General features: G+C 51.5%; 1 protein-coding gene across 1 annotated transcript in view; it reads left to right on the top strand.

Annotated features, from left to right (window-relative positions):
- The window catches only part of LOC115542902 (serine/threonine-protein kinase WNK1-like), a 102,752-nt gene that overhangs the window by 64,100 nt on the left and 19,598 nt on the right, over positions 1 to 19,054 (top strand). Inside the window, 14 exon segments of the mRNA XM_030355394.1 lie at positions 2,390 to 2,479; positions 6,797 to 6,862; positions 9,967 to 10,293; positions 10,587 to 10,660; positions 11,582 to 11,741; positions 13,072 to 13,188; positions 13,342 to 13,452; positions 13,637 to 13,679; positions 15,074 to 15,214; positions 15,580 to 16,573; positions 16,833 to 17,064; positions 17,066 to 17,153; positions 17,256 to 17,317; positions 18,224 to 18,283. Coding sequence (XP_030211254.1) covers positions 2,390 to 2,479; positions 6,797 to 6,862; positions 9,967 to 10,293; positions 10,587 to 10,660; positions 11,582 to 11,741; positions 13,072 to 13,188; positions 13,342 to 13,452; positions 13,637 to 13,679; positions 15,074 to 15,214; positions 15,580 to 16,573; positions 16,833 to 17,064; positions 17,066 to 17,153; positions 17,256 to 17,317; positions 18,224 to 18,283 — 2,565 coding nt within the window.

Raw genomic sequence — 19,054 nt, 5'->3', positions numbered from 1 at the left:
TAAGCCCTATACTCCTAGAATAACCCCCCTCTGGTATAAGTCCTGTACCCCTAGAATACCCCCCCTCTGGTATAAACCCTGTACCCCTAGAATAACCCCCCTCTGGTATAAACCCTGTACCCTAGAATAACCCCCTCTGGTATAAGCCCTGTACCCTAGAATAACCCCCCTTTGGTATAAGCCCTGTACCCTAGAATAACCCCCTCTGGTATAAGCCCTATACTCCTAGAATAACCCCCCTCTGGTATAAATCCTGTACCCCTAGAATACCCCCCCTCTGGTATAAGTCCTGTACCCCTAGAATAACCCCCTCTGGTATAAGCCCTGTACCCCTAGAATAAACCCCTCTGGTATAAGCCCTGTACCCCTAGAATACCCCCCCTATGGTATAAGTCCTGTAGCCTAGAATAACCCCCTCTGGTATAAGCCCTGTACCCTAGAATAACCCCCTCTGGTATAAGCCCTGTACCCTAGAATAACCCCCCTCTGGTATAAGTCCTGTACCCTAGAATACACCCGAGCCAAGTGCTACACTTCATTCAGTTACTGTTTAGGCTGGAGCGTGTTTTGATTTAGTGCTTACATTTATCCAATCCTTGGAAAAAACGTTAAATGTTCTGAGTACTTTATAAATGATTGTTATTGTAGATGAGCTCCATCTTCTGACGTAACAGAGAATGGTAATTGGGACTTGTGCTCGGGGGGTTCCCCATGCTATTGTTGTACTCCTCCATTGTAGTCCCAGCTCGCCTTTATTTTGTCTTTATTTTTATCCAGTCAATGTTCTGTTTTAAAATTTTATTTTAACTTCTTCAAAATGTTTATACTCCAGCGTGTGTCTCATCTGCTTCCCAAATTTGTCTGGGGGATAACTGACCTACTTTAATGTCTGGCAGCTGAATCCAATAGCAATGAAGAACTCAAATTCAAGTTAAACCAAATGGATGCTTTAACCAGCGTCCTGTGATGGGAGAAGCGCTGTTCTGGAGGTCCATTTGGTGACACACTCTTGTGTAAAAGCTTTTGAAGCTAAAGGTCTACACCCTCTTCAGTCTGTCTTTTTATTTTTTTGTATTTTGTTTACTTACCAGTAAGTAGAATTTTGTGTGTATGTTCATATACGACAGTATATGACAAATGTGTGTTTGTGCAGGTATGTACCACATACACATGCATTGGTGCTAGTGCAAATCCAAAGTCAATTCAGCCATTCAGTTCTCAATCTAGAAGGTAATATTGATGTATTACATATGTTTTTTTATCTACACTATTCATCTACTTATATTGATTTCATTTAGTCAGAAGTGTTAAACATAATGAATATCATAACGTTAACTGACTTTGTGGATTTTGTACGGACAAACGCACAGAAACATACAACAAAAACGAAGGGGGTTGGACTAGCATTGTCCTAATGCAGAAAATGTCTGTTTTGTTGCTTAATACCATGGCTATCAGCCGTTCTATGCCAGCCAATGTACGTTGACATCATGCGTTTTGAACCCAAGGTTCAGAGGCAGACGCTTATTAAACCCTCAGAAAGCTGAGATCAGTGTCATTTGTTGTACTACTCTTGTGTAGTACCACAGCTGTTCCTCTTAACCAAAGCTCTCTGTTCATGACTTTAGATTGAGTTGCCAGACCTTGTTGTCTACAATGTGTTTTTGACTTCACCTTCATTACTTCTTTTCCCTCATTCTGTTGGCTTTGACTCTGAGTGCAGGCAGGGCTCAGCCAGGTGCAGATATACTGTAGCAATCTCCTTCCGCTACTATAGTGTTTTAAGAAGGCTGAGCTTGAACCCAAGTGTATTCTCACACACAGCCTTCTAAGGGATCCTCCATGTTGCCTTCCCTTAACCTTAAGCTGATTAGCACTGTAAGCTCTGGTAGCCAATCATCATTGGCCTGTGTCCCCATACACTGCAGAACATGATGCTGGAGGGCATGCAGAGGATCCAAACCTTTGAGGTTTGGATCAAACGTTGAGGGTGACGCGGCACAGCTCGGAGACCATAGGATAATAATCAGGACTACTTGCTGAAGGTTTATTTGTAGTTCCTCTGTCCTGATCGCCCCCTCGTACCACCGCAGGCAGCTCCTGCTTGGTTTGCCCTCGATCATAACCGCACTTTGAGCATCCCAGGGGGGATCTTAGCTGCATGATGGACTAACCTCGTTGTGCTCGCACTGCTGGCTCTGATATAACGCATGCATGTCCCGGCAGCAGCTGGTTCCTAATCGCCATGTTTGTGTTTTGTGTGTGAAAAGTGGAGGCAAAGAATGTACACTGAAACTGTACTTATTTCGCACAAATCTTCATCTAGTCTCTTTTCTGAACGCCCCAGATATGTTCTGATTGGCTGTTTTTTCTCGCTCCATCTCTTTAGCAGGCACCGACCCCCACCCCCCAGCCCTCCCCTGGACAGCCCCCGGCCGCAGCCCCCCCCCAGCCCGCACCCCCTGGGACCCTGCAACAGGTCAGCGCCGCCTTGTACATATGTATTAATGAAGCCCGATAAGGGTAGAGGAGTCAATCAGCCTCACCTCAGGCTCCACTGTTGTGTTTGTCATAGCCTACCGCCTATATGTATTAATGAAGCCCGATAAGGGTAGAGGAGTCAATCAGCCTCACCTCAGGCTCCACTGTTGTGTTTGTCATAGCCTACCGCCTATATGTATTAATGAAGCCTGATAACGGTAGAGGTGTCAATCAGCCTCACCTCAGGCTCCACTGTTGTGTTTGTCATAGCCTACCGCCTATATGTATTAATGAAGCCTGATAAGGGTAGAGGAGTCAATCAGCCTCACCTCAGGCTCCACTGTTGTGTTTGTCATAGCCTACCGCCTATATGTATTAATGAAGCCTGATAACAGTAGAGGTGTCAATCAGCCTCACCTCAGGCTCCACTGTTGTGTTTGTCATAGCCTACCGCCTATATGTATTAATGAAGCCCGATAAGGGTAGAGGAGTCAATCAGCCTCACCTCAGGCTCCACTGTTGTGTTTGTCATAGCCTACCGCCTATATGTATTAATGAAGCCTGATAACAGTAGAGGTGTCAATCAGCCTCACCTCAGGCTCCACTGTTGTGTTTGTCATAGCCTACCGCCTTGTACATATGTATTAATGAAGCCCGATAAGGGTAGAGGAGTCAATCAGCCTCACCTCAGGCTCCACTGTTGTGTTTGTCATAGCCTACCGCCTATATGTATTAATGAAGCCCGATAAGGGTAGAGGAGTCAATCAGCCTCACCTCAGGCTCCACTGTTGTGTTTGTCATAGCCTACCGCCTATATGTATTAATGAAGCCTGATAACAGTAGAGGAGTCAATCAGCCTCACCTCAGGCTCCACTGTTGTGTTTGTCATAGCCTACCGCCTTGTACATATGTATTAATGAAGCCCGATAAGGGTAGAAGAGTCAATCAGCCTCACCTCAGGCTCCACTGTTGTGTTTGTCATAGCCTACCGCCTATATGTATTAATGAAGCCCGATAAGGGTAGAGGAGTCAATCAGCCTCACCTCAGGATCCACTGTTGTGTTTGTCATAGCCTACCGCCTATATGTATTAATGAAGCCTGATAACAGTAGAGGTGTCAATCAGCCTCACCTCAGGCTCCACTGTTGTGTTTGTCATAGCCTACCGCCTTGTACATATGTATTAATGAAGCCCGATAAGGGTAGAGGAGTCAATCAGCCTCACCTCAGGCTCCACTGTTGTGTTTGTCATAGCCTACCGCCTTGTACATATGTATTAATGAAGCCCGATAAGGGTAGAGGAGTCAATCAGCCTCACCTCAGCTCTCCCAACTCTCTCTCTCTACTGCCCTCCTACCCCAAGCTCTGCTCCCCTCTGTTCCAACTCTCTCTCTCTCTACTGCCCTCCTACCCCAAGCTCTGCTCCCCTCTGTTCCAACTCTCTCTCTCTACTGCCCTCCTACCCCAAGCTCTGCTCCCCTCTGTTCCAACTCTCTCTCTCTCTACTGCCCTCTTACCCCAAGCTCTGCTCCCCTCTGTTCCAACTCTCTCTCTCTACTGCCCTCCTACCCCAAGCTCTGCTCCCCTCTGTTCCAACTCTCTCTCTCTCTACTGCCCTCCTACCCCAAGCTCTGCTCCCCTCTGTTCCAACTCTCTCTCTCTCTCTCCTGCCCTCCTACCCCAAGCTCTGCTCCCCTCTGTTCCAACTCTCTCTCTCTCTCTACTGCCCTCCTACCCCAAGCTCTGCTCCCCTCTGTTCCAACTCTCTCTCTCTACTGCCCTCCTACCCCAAGCTCTGCTCCCCTCTGTTCCAACTCTCTCTCTCTACTGCCCTCCTACCCCAAGCTCTGCTCCCCTCTGTTCCAACTCTCTCTCTCTCTACTGCCCTCTTACCCCAAGCTCTGCTCCCCTCTGTTCCAACTCTCTCTCTCTCTACTGCCCTCCTACCCCAAGCTCTGCTCCCCTCTGTTCCAACTCTCTCTCTCTCTCTACTGCCCTCTTACCCCAAGCTCTGCTCCCCTCTGTTCCAACTCTCTCTCTCTCTACTGCCCTCCTACCCCAAGCTCTGCTCCCCTCTGTTCCAACTCTCTCTCTCTCTCCTGCCCTCCTACCCCAAGCTCTGCTCCCCTCTGTTCCAACTCTCTCTCTCTCTCCTGCCCTCCTACCCCAAGCTCTGCTCCCCTCTGTTCCAACTCTCTCTCTCTCTACTGCCCTCCTACCCCAAGCTCTGCTCCCCTCTGTTCCAACTCTCTCTCTCTACTGCCCTCCTACCCCAAGCTCTGCTCCCCTCTGTTCCAACTCTCTCTCTCTACTGCCCTCCTACCCCAAGCTCTGCTCCCCTCTGTTCCAACTCTCTCTCTCTACTGCCCTCTTACCCCAAGCTCTGCTCCCCTCTGTTCCAACTCTCTCTCTCTACTGCCCTCCTACCCCAAGCTCTGCTCCCCTCTGTTCCAACTCTCTCTCTCTACTGCCCTCCTACCCCAAGCTCTGCTCCCCTCTGTTCCAACTCTCTCTCTCTACTGCCCTCCTACCCCAAGCTCTGCTCCCCTCTGTTCCAACTCTCTCTCTCTCTACTGCCCTCTTACCCCAAGCTCTGCTCCCCTCTGTTCCAACTCTCTCTCTCTCTACTGCCCTCCTACCCCAAGCTCTGCTCCCCTCTGTTCCAACTCTCTCTCTCTCTCCTGCCCTCCTACCCCAAGCTCTGCTCCCCTCTGTTCCAACTCTCTCTCTCTCTACTGCCCTCTTACCCCAAGCTCTGCTCCCCTCTGTTCCAACTCTCTCTCTCTCTCCTGCCCTCTTACCCCAAGCTCTGCTCCCCTCTGTTCCAACTCTCTCTCTCTACTGCCCTCCTACCCCAAGCTCTGCTCCCCTCTGTTCCAACTCTCTCTCTCTACTGCCCTCCTACCCCAAGCTCTGCTCCCCTCTGTTCCAACTCTCTCTCTCTACTGCCCTCCTACCCCAAGCTCTGCTCCCCTCTGTTCCAACTCTCTCTCTCTACTGCCCTCCTACCCCAAGCTCTGCTCCCCTCTGTTCCAACTCTCTCTCTCTACTGCCCTCCTACCCCAAGCTCTGCTCCCCTCTGTTCCAACTCTCTCTCTCTCTCCTGCCCTCTTACCCCAAGCTCTGCTCCCCTCTGTTCCAACTCTCTCTCTCTCTACTGCCCTCCTACCCCAAGCTCTGCTCCCCTCTGTTCCAACTCTCTCTCTCTCTCCTGCCCTCCTACCCCAAGCTCTGCTCCCCTCTGTTCCAACTCTCTCTCTCTCTCCTGCCCTCTTACCCCAAGCTCTGCTCCCCTCTGTTCCAACTCTCTCTCTCTCTACTGCCCTCTTACCCCAAGCTCTGCTCCCCTCTGTTCCAACTCTCTCTCTCTCTACTGCCCTCCTACCCCAAGCTCTGCTCCCCTCTGTTCCAACTCTCTCTCTCTCTCCTGCCCTCTTACCCCAAGCTCTGCTCCCCTCTGTTCCAACTCTCTCTCTCTACTGCCCTCCTACCCCAAGCTCTGCTCCCCTCTGTTCCAACTCTCTCTCTCCTGCCCTCTTACCCCAAGCTCTGCTCCCCTCTGTTTCAACTCTCTCTCTCTCTCACCTGCCCTCTACGTAGATATTGGGGTTGTTTGTAACTCCCTCCTCTCTCCTCCTCCCTCTCCTCTCTCCTCCTCTCTCCTCTCTCCTCCTCCCTCTCCTCTCTCCTCCCTCTCCTCTCTCCTTCTCCCCTCTCTCCTCCTCTCTCCTACTCCTCTCCTCTCTCCTCCTCTCTCTTCCTCTCTGTTCATCTCGGGATTGTTTGTAACTCTCTCCTCTCCTCCTCCCCCCCCTCTCTCCTCCTCCCTCTCCTCTCTCCTCCTCTCCCCTCCTCCCTCAACCTCTCTCCTCCTCCCTCTCTTCTTCTCTCCTCTCTCCTCCTCCCTCTCCTCTCTCCTCTCCTCCTCCCTCTCTTCTTCTCTCCTCTCTCCTCCTCCCTCTCTTCTTCTCTCCTCTCTCCTCCTCTCTCCTTCACCTCCTCTCTCCTCCTCTCCCCCTCCCTCTCTTCTTCTCTCCTCCTCCTCCTCCCTCTCCTCTCTCCCCTCCTCCCTCTCCTCTCTCCTCCTCTCTCCTCCTCCCTCTCTTCTTCTCTCCTCTCTCCTCCTCTCTCCTCCTCCCTCTCTTCTTCTCTCCTCCTCTCCTCCTCTCTCCTTCACCTCCTCTCTCCTCCTCTCCTCCTCCCTCTCTTCTTCTCTCCTCTCTCCTCCTCCTCCCTCTCCTCTCTCCTCCTCTCCTCCTCTCTGTTCATATCGGGGTTGTTTGTAACTCCCTCCTCTCCTCCCCTTCTTCTCTAAGACTGCTCCACCAATTCAGCCCAGCAGCAGTGCGTCAATGCAGAGCACCTCCCACTCTCCTGCACAGGTAACAGACACACTGATCAAACCACCACAACAACCATCACAACACAACATCAGGCGTATAATATATATATATATATATATATATATATATATATATATATATATATATAGGATGGGCACGAGTAGTAAATTCCAAACTCGAGTGATCGAAGGAATTCCTCGAGGATCAATCGAGTACTCGTTAAATCAAATCTATTTTTAGAATGCAACGCATCTGCAGCAGGAATAGGCCTGATGATGAACGGCAATATTACCAACCAAACATGTAATGCTTATTCTCCATCAAAACAGTCAGAGTTATCAGAGTATTCATTATTTATTTTTGCAAACGTTCAAAACACATTTTCCTTACAAAAATAAATATGCGTCTCACAATTTAAATCACGTCGAACCAAGGCCTGTAACAGTTTAAAAAAAACGAAACAAGTAGCCTAACCATTGCAAATAAATGCTTAAAGCTGCAAATAAAACGGCAGCAAATGGACTATGGAAATACTCAGCGTTGTGATCTTCTCTACACGCCCGGGATTACAGCTGCGTCTTGCGGCGGTGAAAATAGCCGACACACTTTCACTTTCACCGTTGTTGCGGGTCTGCTTTCCCGAACTCACCGTTGTGTTTCAGGAGCATATGTTGCCGCATAGTACTTTCTGGTAGCTCGATTTCGCTTGGCATATTTTACATTTCACCTTATGATCTCCTATTTCTTTAAAGTATTTCAATTCTTCGCTGCGGTTTGCTTTAACCGCCATCTCTTAACTTTTTGAATTCTGGCGTGCCTGCACACAGCACGGAACGCGCCATGGAAATGGATGCATTTAATTTTCTTTGCGCCCACGTCATGCGTTAGTGGCGCCGACAGAAAATTGATACATTTGCTTCAGAAAACTTTGTTTGTGTGTGTATATGCAAACTCGAGCTTGCATGTCCACCAACCGAGTTCATTTGTAACGAGGAGTACTCGAGTAATCGATTCCTCACGCCCATCCCTATATATAATCTGTACACACAGCATCCGAAGGCAGTCTGTCCTGATCTCGCTTTACAAGGCTTCCCGATTCAATGACGGGACAAACTAGATATAAACCGCTAACCCCTATTGGCTGCAGACATCCACAATTATAAATGCACAATAATTCACTTGAAGAGAACAGGAAAATAAAGAAATCAAAGTCCCATGTGTGTTTTTTTCAGTATCTGTTAGTTAGGCGCTGCATGCCGTATCCTTTAACCAATTCTTCCTCATTTGAGTCTCTGTGTTCTTTTCGTCCTTTGCTGGCATTCCCGTCGGCATTCTGTCTACATTTATTATGAGGTCTTGTTTTGTGTGCGTGTGCTTTCATTATCATACGTGTGTGTATTCATATTGTGCCTATGTGGAATGTATTCTGTGATGTGATGTGAACGCATGTTGGTTGTGTTTGTGTGTGCGTGCGTTTGTTTGTGTGTATTTGTATGTGTGCTTCTTATCATTTGTGTCTGAATTCATGCGATACCTATGTGGTGACTGTGTTTTGTGGTGTGTTAAATCCTGGTGGTTTTGTGTGTAGTTCTGTGAGCTCAGCCAATCTCCTAGCATTGAACACCTCTATATTCTCTACCAGCTAGCTCTGTGCAAGGTGTGTGTGTGTGTGTGTGTGTGTGTGTGTGTGTGTGTGTGTGTGTGTGTGTGTGTGTGTGTGTGTGTGTGTGTGTGTGTGTGTGTGTGTGTGTGTGTGTGTGTGTGTGCACACGTATGGGTGTGCATGACGTACAAAGTCCCAAATAGATTAGGTGTCTCCTACATGTAAAGACCTTGCAATAGCCTCTAAAGGAAAACAGGATTGATGATATAGCTTGTGTTAAATGTAAAACAAGAAGGTCTTATAATATCAATAATCCATAAAGGCCCATAGATACTAATTACAGAACGGTTTCTGTAGGAAGTGCATTGTCCTCTGTGGTAGTTTGTGTAGATATCATCTAAAGTCAAAACTAGATGAAATCTACAGTCTAGACTGTAGATATCATCTACAGTCTAGACTGTAGATATCATCTACAGTCAAAACTAGATGATATCTACAGTCTAAACTAGATGATATCTACAGTCTAGACTGTAGATATCATCTACAGTCAAAACTCATCTAGTTTAGACTCTAGATATCCTCTAGTTTAGACTGTAGATGACATCTATAGTCTAAACTAGATGATATCTGCAGTCTAAACTAGATAATATCTGCAGTCTAAACTAGATGATATCTACAGTCTAAACTAGATTATATCTACAGTCTAAACTAGATTATATCTACAGTCTAAACTAGATGATATCTGCAGTCTAAACTAGATGATATCTACAGTCTAAACTAGATGATATCTACAGTCTAAACTAGATGATATCTGCAGTCTAAACTAGATGATATCTACAGTCTAAACTAGATGATATCTACAGTCTAAGCTAGATGATATCTACAGTCTAAACTAGATGATATCTGCAGTCTAAACTAGATGATCTCTACAGTCTAAACTAGATGATATCTACAGTCTAGACTGTAGATATCCTCTAGTTTAGACTGTAGATGACATCTATAGTCTACACTGTAGACTATAGATGTCATCTACAGTCTAAACTAGATGATATCTGCAGTCTAAACTAGATGATATCTACAGTCTAAACTAGATGATATCTGCAGTCTATACTGTAGATATCATCTAATGTCTAAACTAGATGATATCTAGAGTTTAGACTGTAGGTGAACAGTAGACTGAAACGTATTGACTAGCTGTTTGCCTGGTGTGTGAAGATGTCTCCTGCAGTCAGTAAGCATAGGTCGCTCCTATTGGAGCGAGGGAACGATAGCGTCTTGAAGGCCAATGCATTGGAAACTCTGATTTTGCTTTTTAAAAGATTCCCCTTTTTCCTACTTTTGCTGTCCCAACAAATAAAGTCAGCTACGTGTCCTCCAGCTTTTTGTCCTTTTCTCTAACCTTTCCACTCCGCTCACTCCCTCCTTTCCTTTCCTGTTCTTTATAACCTATAATAAAATGTCTCCTCCCTGCTTCCTCTTCTGTTTCCTTTCTTCCGTTCCCTGTATTGTTTCCCTCTACCCCCCTTTACCCTATCCTCAGCCTAACGCCACTTCATCCTACTCTTCTGCCGTTGCCATGGCGCCTCTTCCTGCTCCGTTGCCCACCCTTCCTGTTGCCATGCCCACAGGGGGGGTCGCCTCCCCTCCCAGCACTCTTCCACTTCCTATTGTCGGGGGGCCGGCTCTAGCTCCCCCTCCTCCTCCTCCTCCTCTGTCCGCCCCCAAAGGGCCTCAGCCATTGGCCAGTGTGGTGCCCGTCATCAGCGTTGTCCCCGCCCCCCCTGACCCTCCCGCGGAGGCCCCTCTCACGGAGGCCCCTCCCCAGGTACAGGTGAAGGACAGCCCCCCAGCACTGCTGCCTCTCTTAGCATAGCGCTAGGAGCATAGTGCTAAGCGGGCTCTGTAGGGTCGGGACCTGAGGGAGTGGACTGCTGCATATTATCAAGTGGTGGTCTTAATATAAACTGAATGGTGGATAAGAGTTGGTTAACAAGGTGCTGTTATGGCTTCAGACATGGGAGTGGCTAGGCATGTGTTATCCTTACAGACAATGGTGTGGTTACGTTTACTTTGATCATGATGACATGGTGTACGTGTGTGTGTGTGTGTGTGTGTGTGTGTGTGGGTGTGTGTGTGTGTGTGTGTGTGTGTGTGTTTCAGCCTGCCTCTCAGAATCCTGAGAAGTCCCAATTTCAACTTCAACCAACTCAAGTGCAGCAGTCATCTGTGGAGAGGTGACCTTATCGAGCTCCGTCTGTCAGACCTCTCTGAACTCTGTCATGATTTAATGCTTTCAGTTGGTCTCCTCCAGCCAACCTCCCTCTCTCTCCCTCTCCCTCCCCCCTCCTCTCTCTCCCTCTCCCTCCCCCCTCCTCTCTCTCCCTCTCCCTCCCCCCTCCTCTCTCTCCCTCTCACTCCAACCTCCCTCTCTCTCCCTCTCCCTCCCCCCTCCTCTCTCTCCCTCTCACTCCAACCTCCCTCTCTCTCCCTCTCCCTCCCCCCTCATCTCTCTCCCTCACTCCAACCTCCCTCTCTCTCCCTCTCCCTCCCCCCTCCTCTCTCTCCCTCTCACTCCAACCTCCCTCTCTCTCCCTCTCCCTCCCCCCTCCTCTCTCTCCCTCTCACTCCAACCTCCCTCTCTCTCCCTCTCCCTCCCCCCTCCTCTCTCTCCCTCTCACTCCAACCTCCCTCTCTCTCCCTCTCCCTCCCCCCTCCTCTCTCTCCCTCTCACTCCAACCTCCCTCTCTCTCCCTCTCCCTCCCCCCTCATCTCTCTCCCTCACTCCAACCTCCCTCTCTCTCCCTCTCCCTCCCCCCTCCTCTCTCTCCCTCTCACTCCAACCTCCCTCTCTCTCCCTCTCCCTCCCCCCTCCTCTCTCTCCCTCTCACTCCACCCTCCCTCTCTCTCCCTCTCCCTCCCCCCTCCTCTCTCTCCCTCTCACTCCAACCTCCCTCTCTCTCCCTCTCCCTCCCCCCTCCTCTCTCTCCCTCTCACTCCAACCTCCCTCTCTCTCCCTCTCCCTCCCCCCTCCTCTCTCTCCAACCTCCCTCTCTCGCCCTCTTTCTCTTCCTCCTCTTGCTCTTTCTCTCTGTCTGTCTCTTCCTGAACTTGTCCTCCTCCCCCTCTCCCCCCTCTCTCTCGTTTCCTCCCTTCAGTGGCTACTCGGAGGCGTCCGGTCTGAGCGATGGGAACGAGGGCGGCGGCGGCGGCGGCGGGCGTGACGAGGGCCGCTCGCTGAAGCGCCATCAGCGGCGCTCGGTGCGGAGCCGCTCGCGCCACGAGAAGACGGGCAAGGCCAAGCTCAACGTCCTCAACGTGAGAGCCCGAACCCTAACTCTAACCCTGACCCTGAGCCTGACCCTGACCCTGAGCCTGACCCTAACCGTGAGCCTGACCCTAACCCTGAGCCTGAGCCTGACCGTGACACTGAGCCTGAGCCTGACCCTAACCGTGAGCCTGACCCTAACCCTGAGCCTGAGCCTGACCCTGAGCCTGAGCCTAACCCTGAGCCTGAGCCTGACCGTGAGCCTGACCGTGACCCTGACCCTAGCCTGAGCCTGACCCTAACCCTGAGCCTGACCCTAACCCTGAGCCTGAGCCTGACCCTGAGCCTGAGCCTGACCCTGACCCTGAGCCTGACCCTGACCGTGAGCCTGACCCTAACCCTGAGCCTGAGCCTGACCCTAACCGTGAGCCTGACCCTAACCCTGAGCCTGAGCCTGACCCTGACCCTAACCCTGAGCCTGAGCCTGAGCCTGACCCTGACCCTGAGCCTGAGCCTGAGCCTGAGCCTGACCCTGAGCCTGAGCCTGAGCCTGACCCTGAGCCTGAGCCTGAGCCTGACCCTGAGCCTGAGCCTGAGCCTGAGCCTGAGCCTGAGCCTGACCCTGACCCTGACCCTGACCCTGACCCTGACCCTGAGCCTGAGCCTGAGCCTGACCCTGAGCCTGACCCTGAGCCTGACCCTGAGCCTGAGCCTGACCCTGACCCTGACCCTGAGCCTTCTCAGACGTCCAGAAGGACGGACCGCCACCGCCGCCGCCACTGCAGCTCAGTCCTCCCACGGCTCCACGTCAGGCCAGGGCTACTCCACCCCCAGCCAACGTGGTCGGTGGTGGAGTAAGGCCAGGGCTACTCCACCCCCAGTCAACGTGGTCGGTGGTGGAGTAAGGCCAGGGCTACTCCACCCCCAGTCAACGTGGTCGGTGGTGGAGTAAGGCCAGGGCTACTCCGGCCCCAGTCAACGTGGTCGGTGGTGGAGTAAGGCCAGGGCTACTCCACCCCCAGTCAACGTGGTCGGTGGTGGAGTAAGGCCAGGGCTACTCCACCCCCAGTCAACGTGGTCGGTGGTGGAGTAAGGCCAGGGCTACTCCACCCCCAGTCAACGTGGTCGGTGGTGGAGTAAGGCATCTGAATGAAGGAGATGTGGTGATGGAGAGGATAGCTAGCGGAGGTTAGACTTTGTAAAGGGTAGAAAACAAGGCGCAGTGCACACTTTCATCCACCCTCCATCAGCTACCGAAGCGAATGGATTCATAATAATGTTTAGGTTACCCCGTCCATGATTCTGAACAGATAGTGTTATTGTTTTATCCTGCATACACGTGTGCGCGTCTAAACTGCTTGTGTGGTCGCGTGCGTGCAGATCTCTAACCTGGGAGACAGGGTGGCAGAGTGCCAGCTGGAGACACACAACAGAAAGATGGTGACCTTCAAGTTTGACCTTGATGGGGACAACCCAGAGGAGATAGCGAAGATCATGGTATGGACACTACCTGTTAGGTGCTACTACCTGTACCCAATTTACTGCCTTTGTATGAATATGCTAATAGCCTTACACACATATATACCTTCCACATATACTCTGTAACTGACTCGCGTGTGTGTGTGTGTGTGTGTGTGTGTGCGTGTGCAGGTCCTGAGTGAGTTCATCCTGGAGAGCGAGAGGGAGTCGTTCATTGAGCAGGTCAGAGAGGTGATAGAGAATGCAGACGAGAAAGGTCTAGAACGAGAAAACAGTCACCAGGTCAATATTTTTCTTTCACTCACTATTTATACACTTTTTATGTAAGACGTCATTATTATAATTGTTAAATGATGCGTTTCCTCTCAGTCATTAATAATTAATGATTGTTCCCAAAGTCCATCCCTCTAACCTCTGTCCCCCCCCCCCCTGTTGTATCCCCGTGTTGACGTTCTGTGTTCCCCAGGCGCCAGGAGACCCAGTGCAGCAGATGTCCGTCCCCATGCCAGGTAGGTCAACAGAGTCCAGCCCCTTCCTATTACAGTACAGCTCTATGCATTCCTCACTGTCTCGTCTCCTTCTGTTTTATTGCACTATACCTATTAGGTACATTTTAGTGCCAGCAGGGTCTTGATGCAGACCGATGACTCCTAAAGTCCCTCTCTGCCAGATTGTGCATGGTATGTAAGTCTCCGGTGATCCAGAGTGTGCAGAGATAAAACAATAGTTGATCCTGATTTGGAGAGAGCGAGCCAGAAGGAAGTTCTCCAGTGAGGCGGTGTTTGTTCTCAGGCTGGAGTTCACAAGTCAACCAAAAGTGTGTCGAAGCGAGCGTGTGTGAAAGGGGAGGGGCCAGATAGGCCCTTATGTTGTCAGGGACCGGGCCCAGAGGGACTCGAACACAGAATTCAATTCATTAGGTTTTCTCTTTCTCTCTCACTGTCTTTGTTCCTTTCTGCACTGCAGTTATGCTTTACAAACTCGAGGTATCTGGAGATATGTCCCTCGTTCCAATTGTATGCATTGATTGATCTGGAGATATGTCCCTCGTTCCAATCGTATGCATTGATTGATCTGGAGATATGTCCCTCGTTCCAATCGTATGCATTGATTGATCTGGAGATATGTCCCTCGTTCCAATCGTATGCATTGATTGATCTGGAGATATGCCCCTCGTTCCAATCGTATGCATTGATTGATCTGGAGATATGTCCCTCGTTCCAATCGTATGCATTGATTGATCTGGAGATATGTCCCTCGTTCCAATCGTATGCATTGATTGATCTGGAGATATGTCCCTCGTTCCAATCGTATGCATTGATTGATCTGGAGATATGTCCCTCGTTCCAATCGTATGCATTGATTGATCTGGAGATATGTCCCTCGTTCCAATCGTATGCATTGATTGATCTGGAGATATGTCCCTCGTTCCAATCGTATGCATTGATTGATCTGGAGATATGTCCCTCGTTCCAATCGTATGCATTGATTGATCTGGAGATATGCCCCTCGTTCCAATTGTATGCATTGACTGCTTTTGTAATTAGTTTAGGATGAAAGCGTCTTCTGGAGGTAAATGTATGCAATGTCCTTCTCTCCCTCCCTCCCTCCCTCCCCTCTCTCTCTCCTTCCCCTCTCCCTCCCTCCCTCCCTCTTTCCCTCCCTCCCTCCCTCCCTCCCCTCTCTCTCTCCTTCCCCTCTCCCTCCCTCCCTCCCTCCCTCCCTCCCTCCCTCCCTCTCTCCCTCCCTCTCTCCTTCCCCTCTCCCTCCCTCCCTCCCTCCCTCCCTCCCTCTCTCCCTCCCTCCCTCCCTCTCTCCCTCCCTCCCTCTCTCCCTCCCTCTCTCCCTCCCTACCTCCCTCCCTCTCTCCCTCCCTCTCTCCCTCCCTCCCTCCCTCCCCCAGACACGCCAGCTAGTGCAACGTCCCAGGTGGTCCATTCAGCGGGTCGCAAGTTCATTATCAGTCCTGTACCTGAGTCCAGGCTGAAGGAACTACCACCCAGCTCCCCGCCCCCCTCCACGCCTACATCCTCCTCAGAGACAGGTAAGCCCTGTGTATGTTTGCATGTGCGTGAGTGTGTGTGCTCAATACCTACAACATTGCCCCAACAGCGTCCTTCAGACTTTAGACAGCGCCTCTTCAGTAAAATGATGAGAAACAACCTGGTGAACCATGAACATGAACCTCCCAAAGGCATTTTGAAAGGTTCTCTAATCTACTAAATAAGCAGTAAACGTCGGTCTTATCTGAAGATCCAAAGCACATACATTACTAATGCCTGAAGGCACACCCAACCCATATATCTGCAAAGGTATGTGAACGCGATGGTGTGTGTCAGCTCTGGCTGGACTGGTTGATGCTGTCTACGTGAAGGTCGACTGATCTCGTGTTGTTGTGGTTTGTTCCAGCTTCTACGGCCCCGTCTCCATCTCCAGCCCAGGGCTCCGGTTTGTCCCAGTCCGCTGGGGCCATCACCCTACAAAAAGCCTTCTCAGAGCTGAGGCAGAACCAGTACGATCCGGGCCCCAGCACCGCACCGGCCTCACTGCCCTCCACCAAGCCCTCCTTACAGCCTGCCTCTGTCCCCGCGCCTCAGGCAGCAGGACCCAGTGGATCCACAGCGGGTTCCCAGGACAGGCCCCGCCCTGCGCCGGGGCCCCGCCCTGCGCCGGGGCCCCAAGCAGGGCAGCATCCGTCAAATACCCCTCTGCCCCAGCCCCCCTCCTCCTCTTCCTCTGCGCCCCCAGTCTGCCCCACACCCAGCGCCTCCTCATCTCCCTCTCCCCTCCCCGTCTCCGGTCCATCCCTCGTCACGCCGGCACAGGGAGCCACACCACAGTCAGCTCAGACCACACCCCAGGCTCTGCAGCAGCTCCCGGCCCAAGCACTAATCCAGCCCCAGGCTTTGGCCCAGGCCCGGGGGGCCGCCTCGGAGACCAACCCCGAGGGTTCTGCTGCGTTCTGTGCCGCTCCTGTCCCCTCGTCCTCTCCCCCAGCCAGTTCCTCTAGCAGCACACCGCCCTCGCTCCCCTCCGCCCCCCTCCCCTCCCCCTCCTCCCCCCCTCCTCCTACGCCCTCCTCCTCTTCCCCTGCTCTGGGGAGCGGTAGTGGCGGCGTGGAGCCTCTCTCCTGCCGCTCTCCGCCCTGCTCCAGCCCCCCTGCCTCTCTGTGCCCCTCGCTGGGGACCACCACAGCCGCCCCTGGGCCCCCGCTCGTTCCCTCCACCTCCGCCCAGTCCTCGCACTCCTCCACCTCCCCCGCCGGCTCCCCTTTCTCCTCCTCTCTGACCTCTGGCGCCGCACCGGGCGTCCAGCCCCCGGGCGTCCAGCCCCCGGGCGTCCAGCCCCCGACCGCCGCTGTGCCTGGGCACGCCCACACCCACGGGGAGCCGTGTGACGCCAGGTCTGTGTTCATGTCTGCGCATTAACTGCTTCTCTGTCACCAAGTCATGTTATCTCCCAAACTAATTGTGTCCATCTGTGAGAGCTGATGAAGGTAGAATGTTCTTCATTACAGCAGAAGGTCCAATGGATTGTTCAGGGAGTTAAAGATGGTCAACCCATTCCTAGGAATGGGTTGACCATCCTGGTCTCTTAGCTGACGATGCACCCTAATAGGGTCATGAGTGACGCTGAGGGCTGCCCCCCCCCCTCTGCCTCAGGTGTGAGGCGGCCGTGGACCCCCAGGGCAAGGTGGACGACATCCACACGCTGGACAAGAAGCTCCGCTCCCTGTTCAGCGACCTGGGCGGGGCCGCCCCGGCAGCCCAGGGGGAGCTCCCGGCCGGAGACCCCGCGGCGGGGGCCCCACCCGGGGGCCCCTTCTCTACCTCCACGACCTCCACGACCTCCGTGACCTCGCCAACCTCCGGCCAGTCGGCCGGTGCGCCGGTACCCCCCCCCCAGCCTAGCCTTGGCCGCTGGGGGGCCGTCAACCACGGCCCAGGGTCCTGGAACTCCGACCTCCGCCCCCGCCCAGAACAGTGAGCACAGAGAAGCACCTCTTGTTTTATTCAGTCGTTTATCCTCATTCCTGATCAAAAGATAAGGGTTATTTTGTGACCCATAGAGTGTACTTTTCACAGGTATGCCTGCTGCAACCTATGGCCCGACCACTCCATCCAAAACCCCTCTGTCCAGAGTCTCGGTGAGCGACTGCTTCTGTCTGTCGTCACACCCATCACAGAGTCACTGGGAGCGACTGCTTCTGTCTGGCGTCACACCCATCACAGAGTCACTGGGAGCGACTGCTTCTGTCTGTCGTCACACCCATCACAGAGTCACTGGGAGCGACTGCTTCTGTCTGTTGTCACACCCATCACAGAGTCACTGGGAGCGACTGCTTCTGTCTGTCAGCACCAAGCAGTGGGAGACGGATGCTCGGTCAGCACCTTAGGTGGTTTATTAACAACCCAGCCATGATGTCAGTTTTCCCTCATGAGGTGGTAGATTTAAAGTATTTAAAGAGTTGAGTAGTAGTGGAGTAGCAGTTGAGTAGTAGTTGTAGTCAATGGAAATAGTAATGTGTTCGTGAACAGAATTGATTCGGATAGATTCTGTTCCAAGCCATTTACATTAACATTTTACTAATCCACAAAAACCTCTAAATGCACCAAACTCTATTTCTGAATGAATTGCGCTGCTCCTTTGTTTGTAATACTTCAGCGGCAGGCTGAGCTGGGCTGAGTGCATGAGCGTTCTGTGGCCCTCAGTCTGTGGGACACAGCGATGGTTCTGAGGATACTCCTAAGGATACTCCTAATACAGTGTACTTCACATACCTAACCCAGCTCTCCGACTAACTACCCACTGAGGGTTAGGAGCTCTGACCAGACATTGACTTCCACTTTAACCTCTGCTGACCATCGTTCATAGAAAGCCACAGACACACAGCGTTGTGTTGCAGCTTGTCTCTGGCCTTCCACTAACAGTGACTCAACGTTACACACATTTACAGCTGAGCCTCTCCTTTCCATTTCCTTTCTAATCGGAACTCCCTTTTTTTCCCTTTTCCTTTCCATCCCCTCTCCTGTGTTCATATGTCCGTGTACAGGCCGGTATTCCCCCTTCTGCAGAGCTGCAGTCATCCTACCCCGGACCCTGTCTATCACAGGTGTTGCTCCTTTCTCCCTCACAACACCACCGTGCTCTGCAGTGCACTGATTGGCCCTCCACCTCCCATGGCTGCTCTGTCCATCAGACAGAAGAGGTTATACTCGTGTAAAACAGGATCTTCTATCAGACAGAAGAGGTTTTGCTCGTGTAAAACAGGATCATGCTGATGTAATTCCGCAAAGTACTTAGAAAGCAAATGTTGTTCACTCCCCGGGAGTATTTGGGGGCATTAACGGAGTGCTGGCCTGTCCCTGCTCAGGAGAGAGACAATACACCACAATGCCATTCTGCTCCTGGCGTCCAGCTGGAGTCAGTCTTCAATGCTCATGGCGTCAGGCCTTGTGGTGACGGGACGCTGTTAGCTGCTCTCCTGCTGCTATTGCAATCAAAGACGGAGGAAATGTTATTTAAACCTGTGAGCAATTCAAGCTGTGAGCTGCTGAGTTTTTGTCACAATTGAGCCAAGCCTCTCACACAAGCTGGTTCTATTATAATAATTACAGCGTACATCTGCTGCAAGAACACACATTTTATTGCATGCAATTTCTTCCGAGCTTGGACAAATGACAGCTTAGCTTCTTTTATTTATTTTCCTTTCTTCTGCTTTCCCTTCTGACATTCAATGAGGGTTGTTGTTAACAATTATTAACCATTGACAATTAACAACAACAACAGCCACCAGATCAACCAGTCAGACCACTGTGATGGGTGGAGATCTACATGGAACAACCTCACAAGGCCACCACGCAAACAATTCCCTCTCCTGCAC

Source organism: Gadus morhua, chromosome 4 (assembly GCF_902167405.1).
Source record: "Gadus morhua chromosome 4, gadMor3.0, whole genome shotgun sequence".
In the NCBI taxonomy this organism is placed as follows: Eukaryota; Metazoa; Chordata; class Actinopteri; order Gadiformes; family Gadidae; genus Gadus; species Gadus morhua.
Note: the sequence above shows the minus strand (reverse complement) of the source record. Positions and strands in the feature narration are given on the sequence as shown.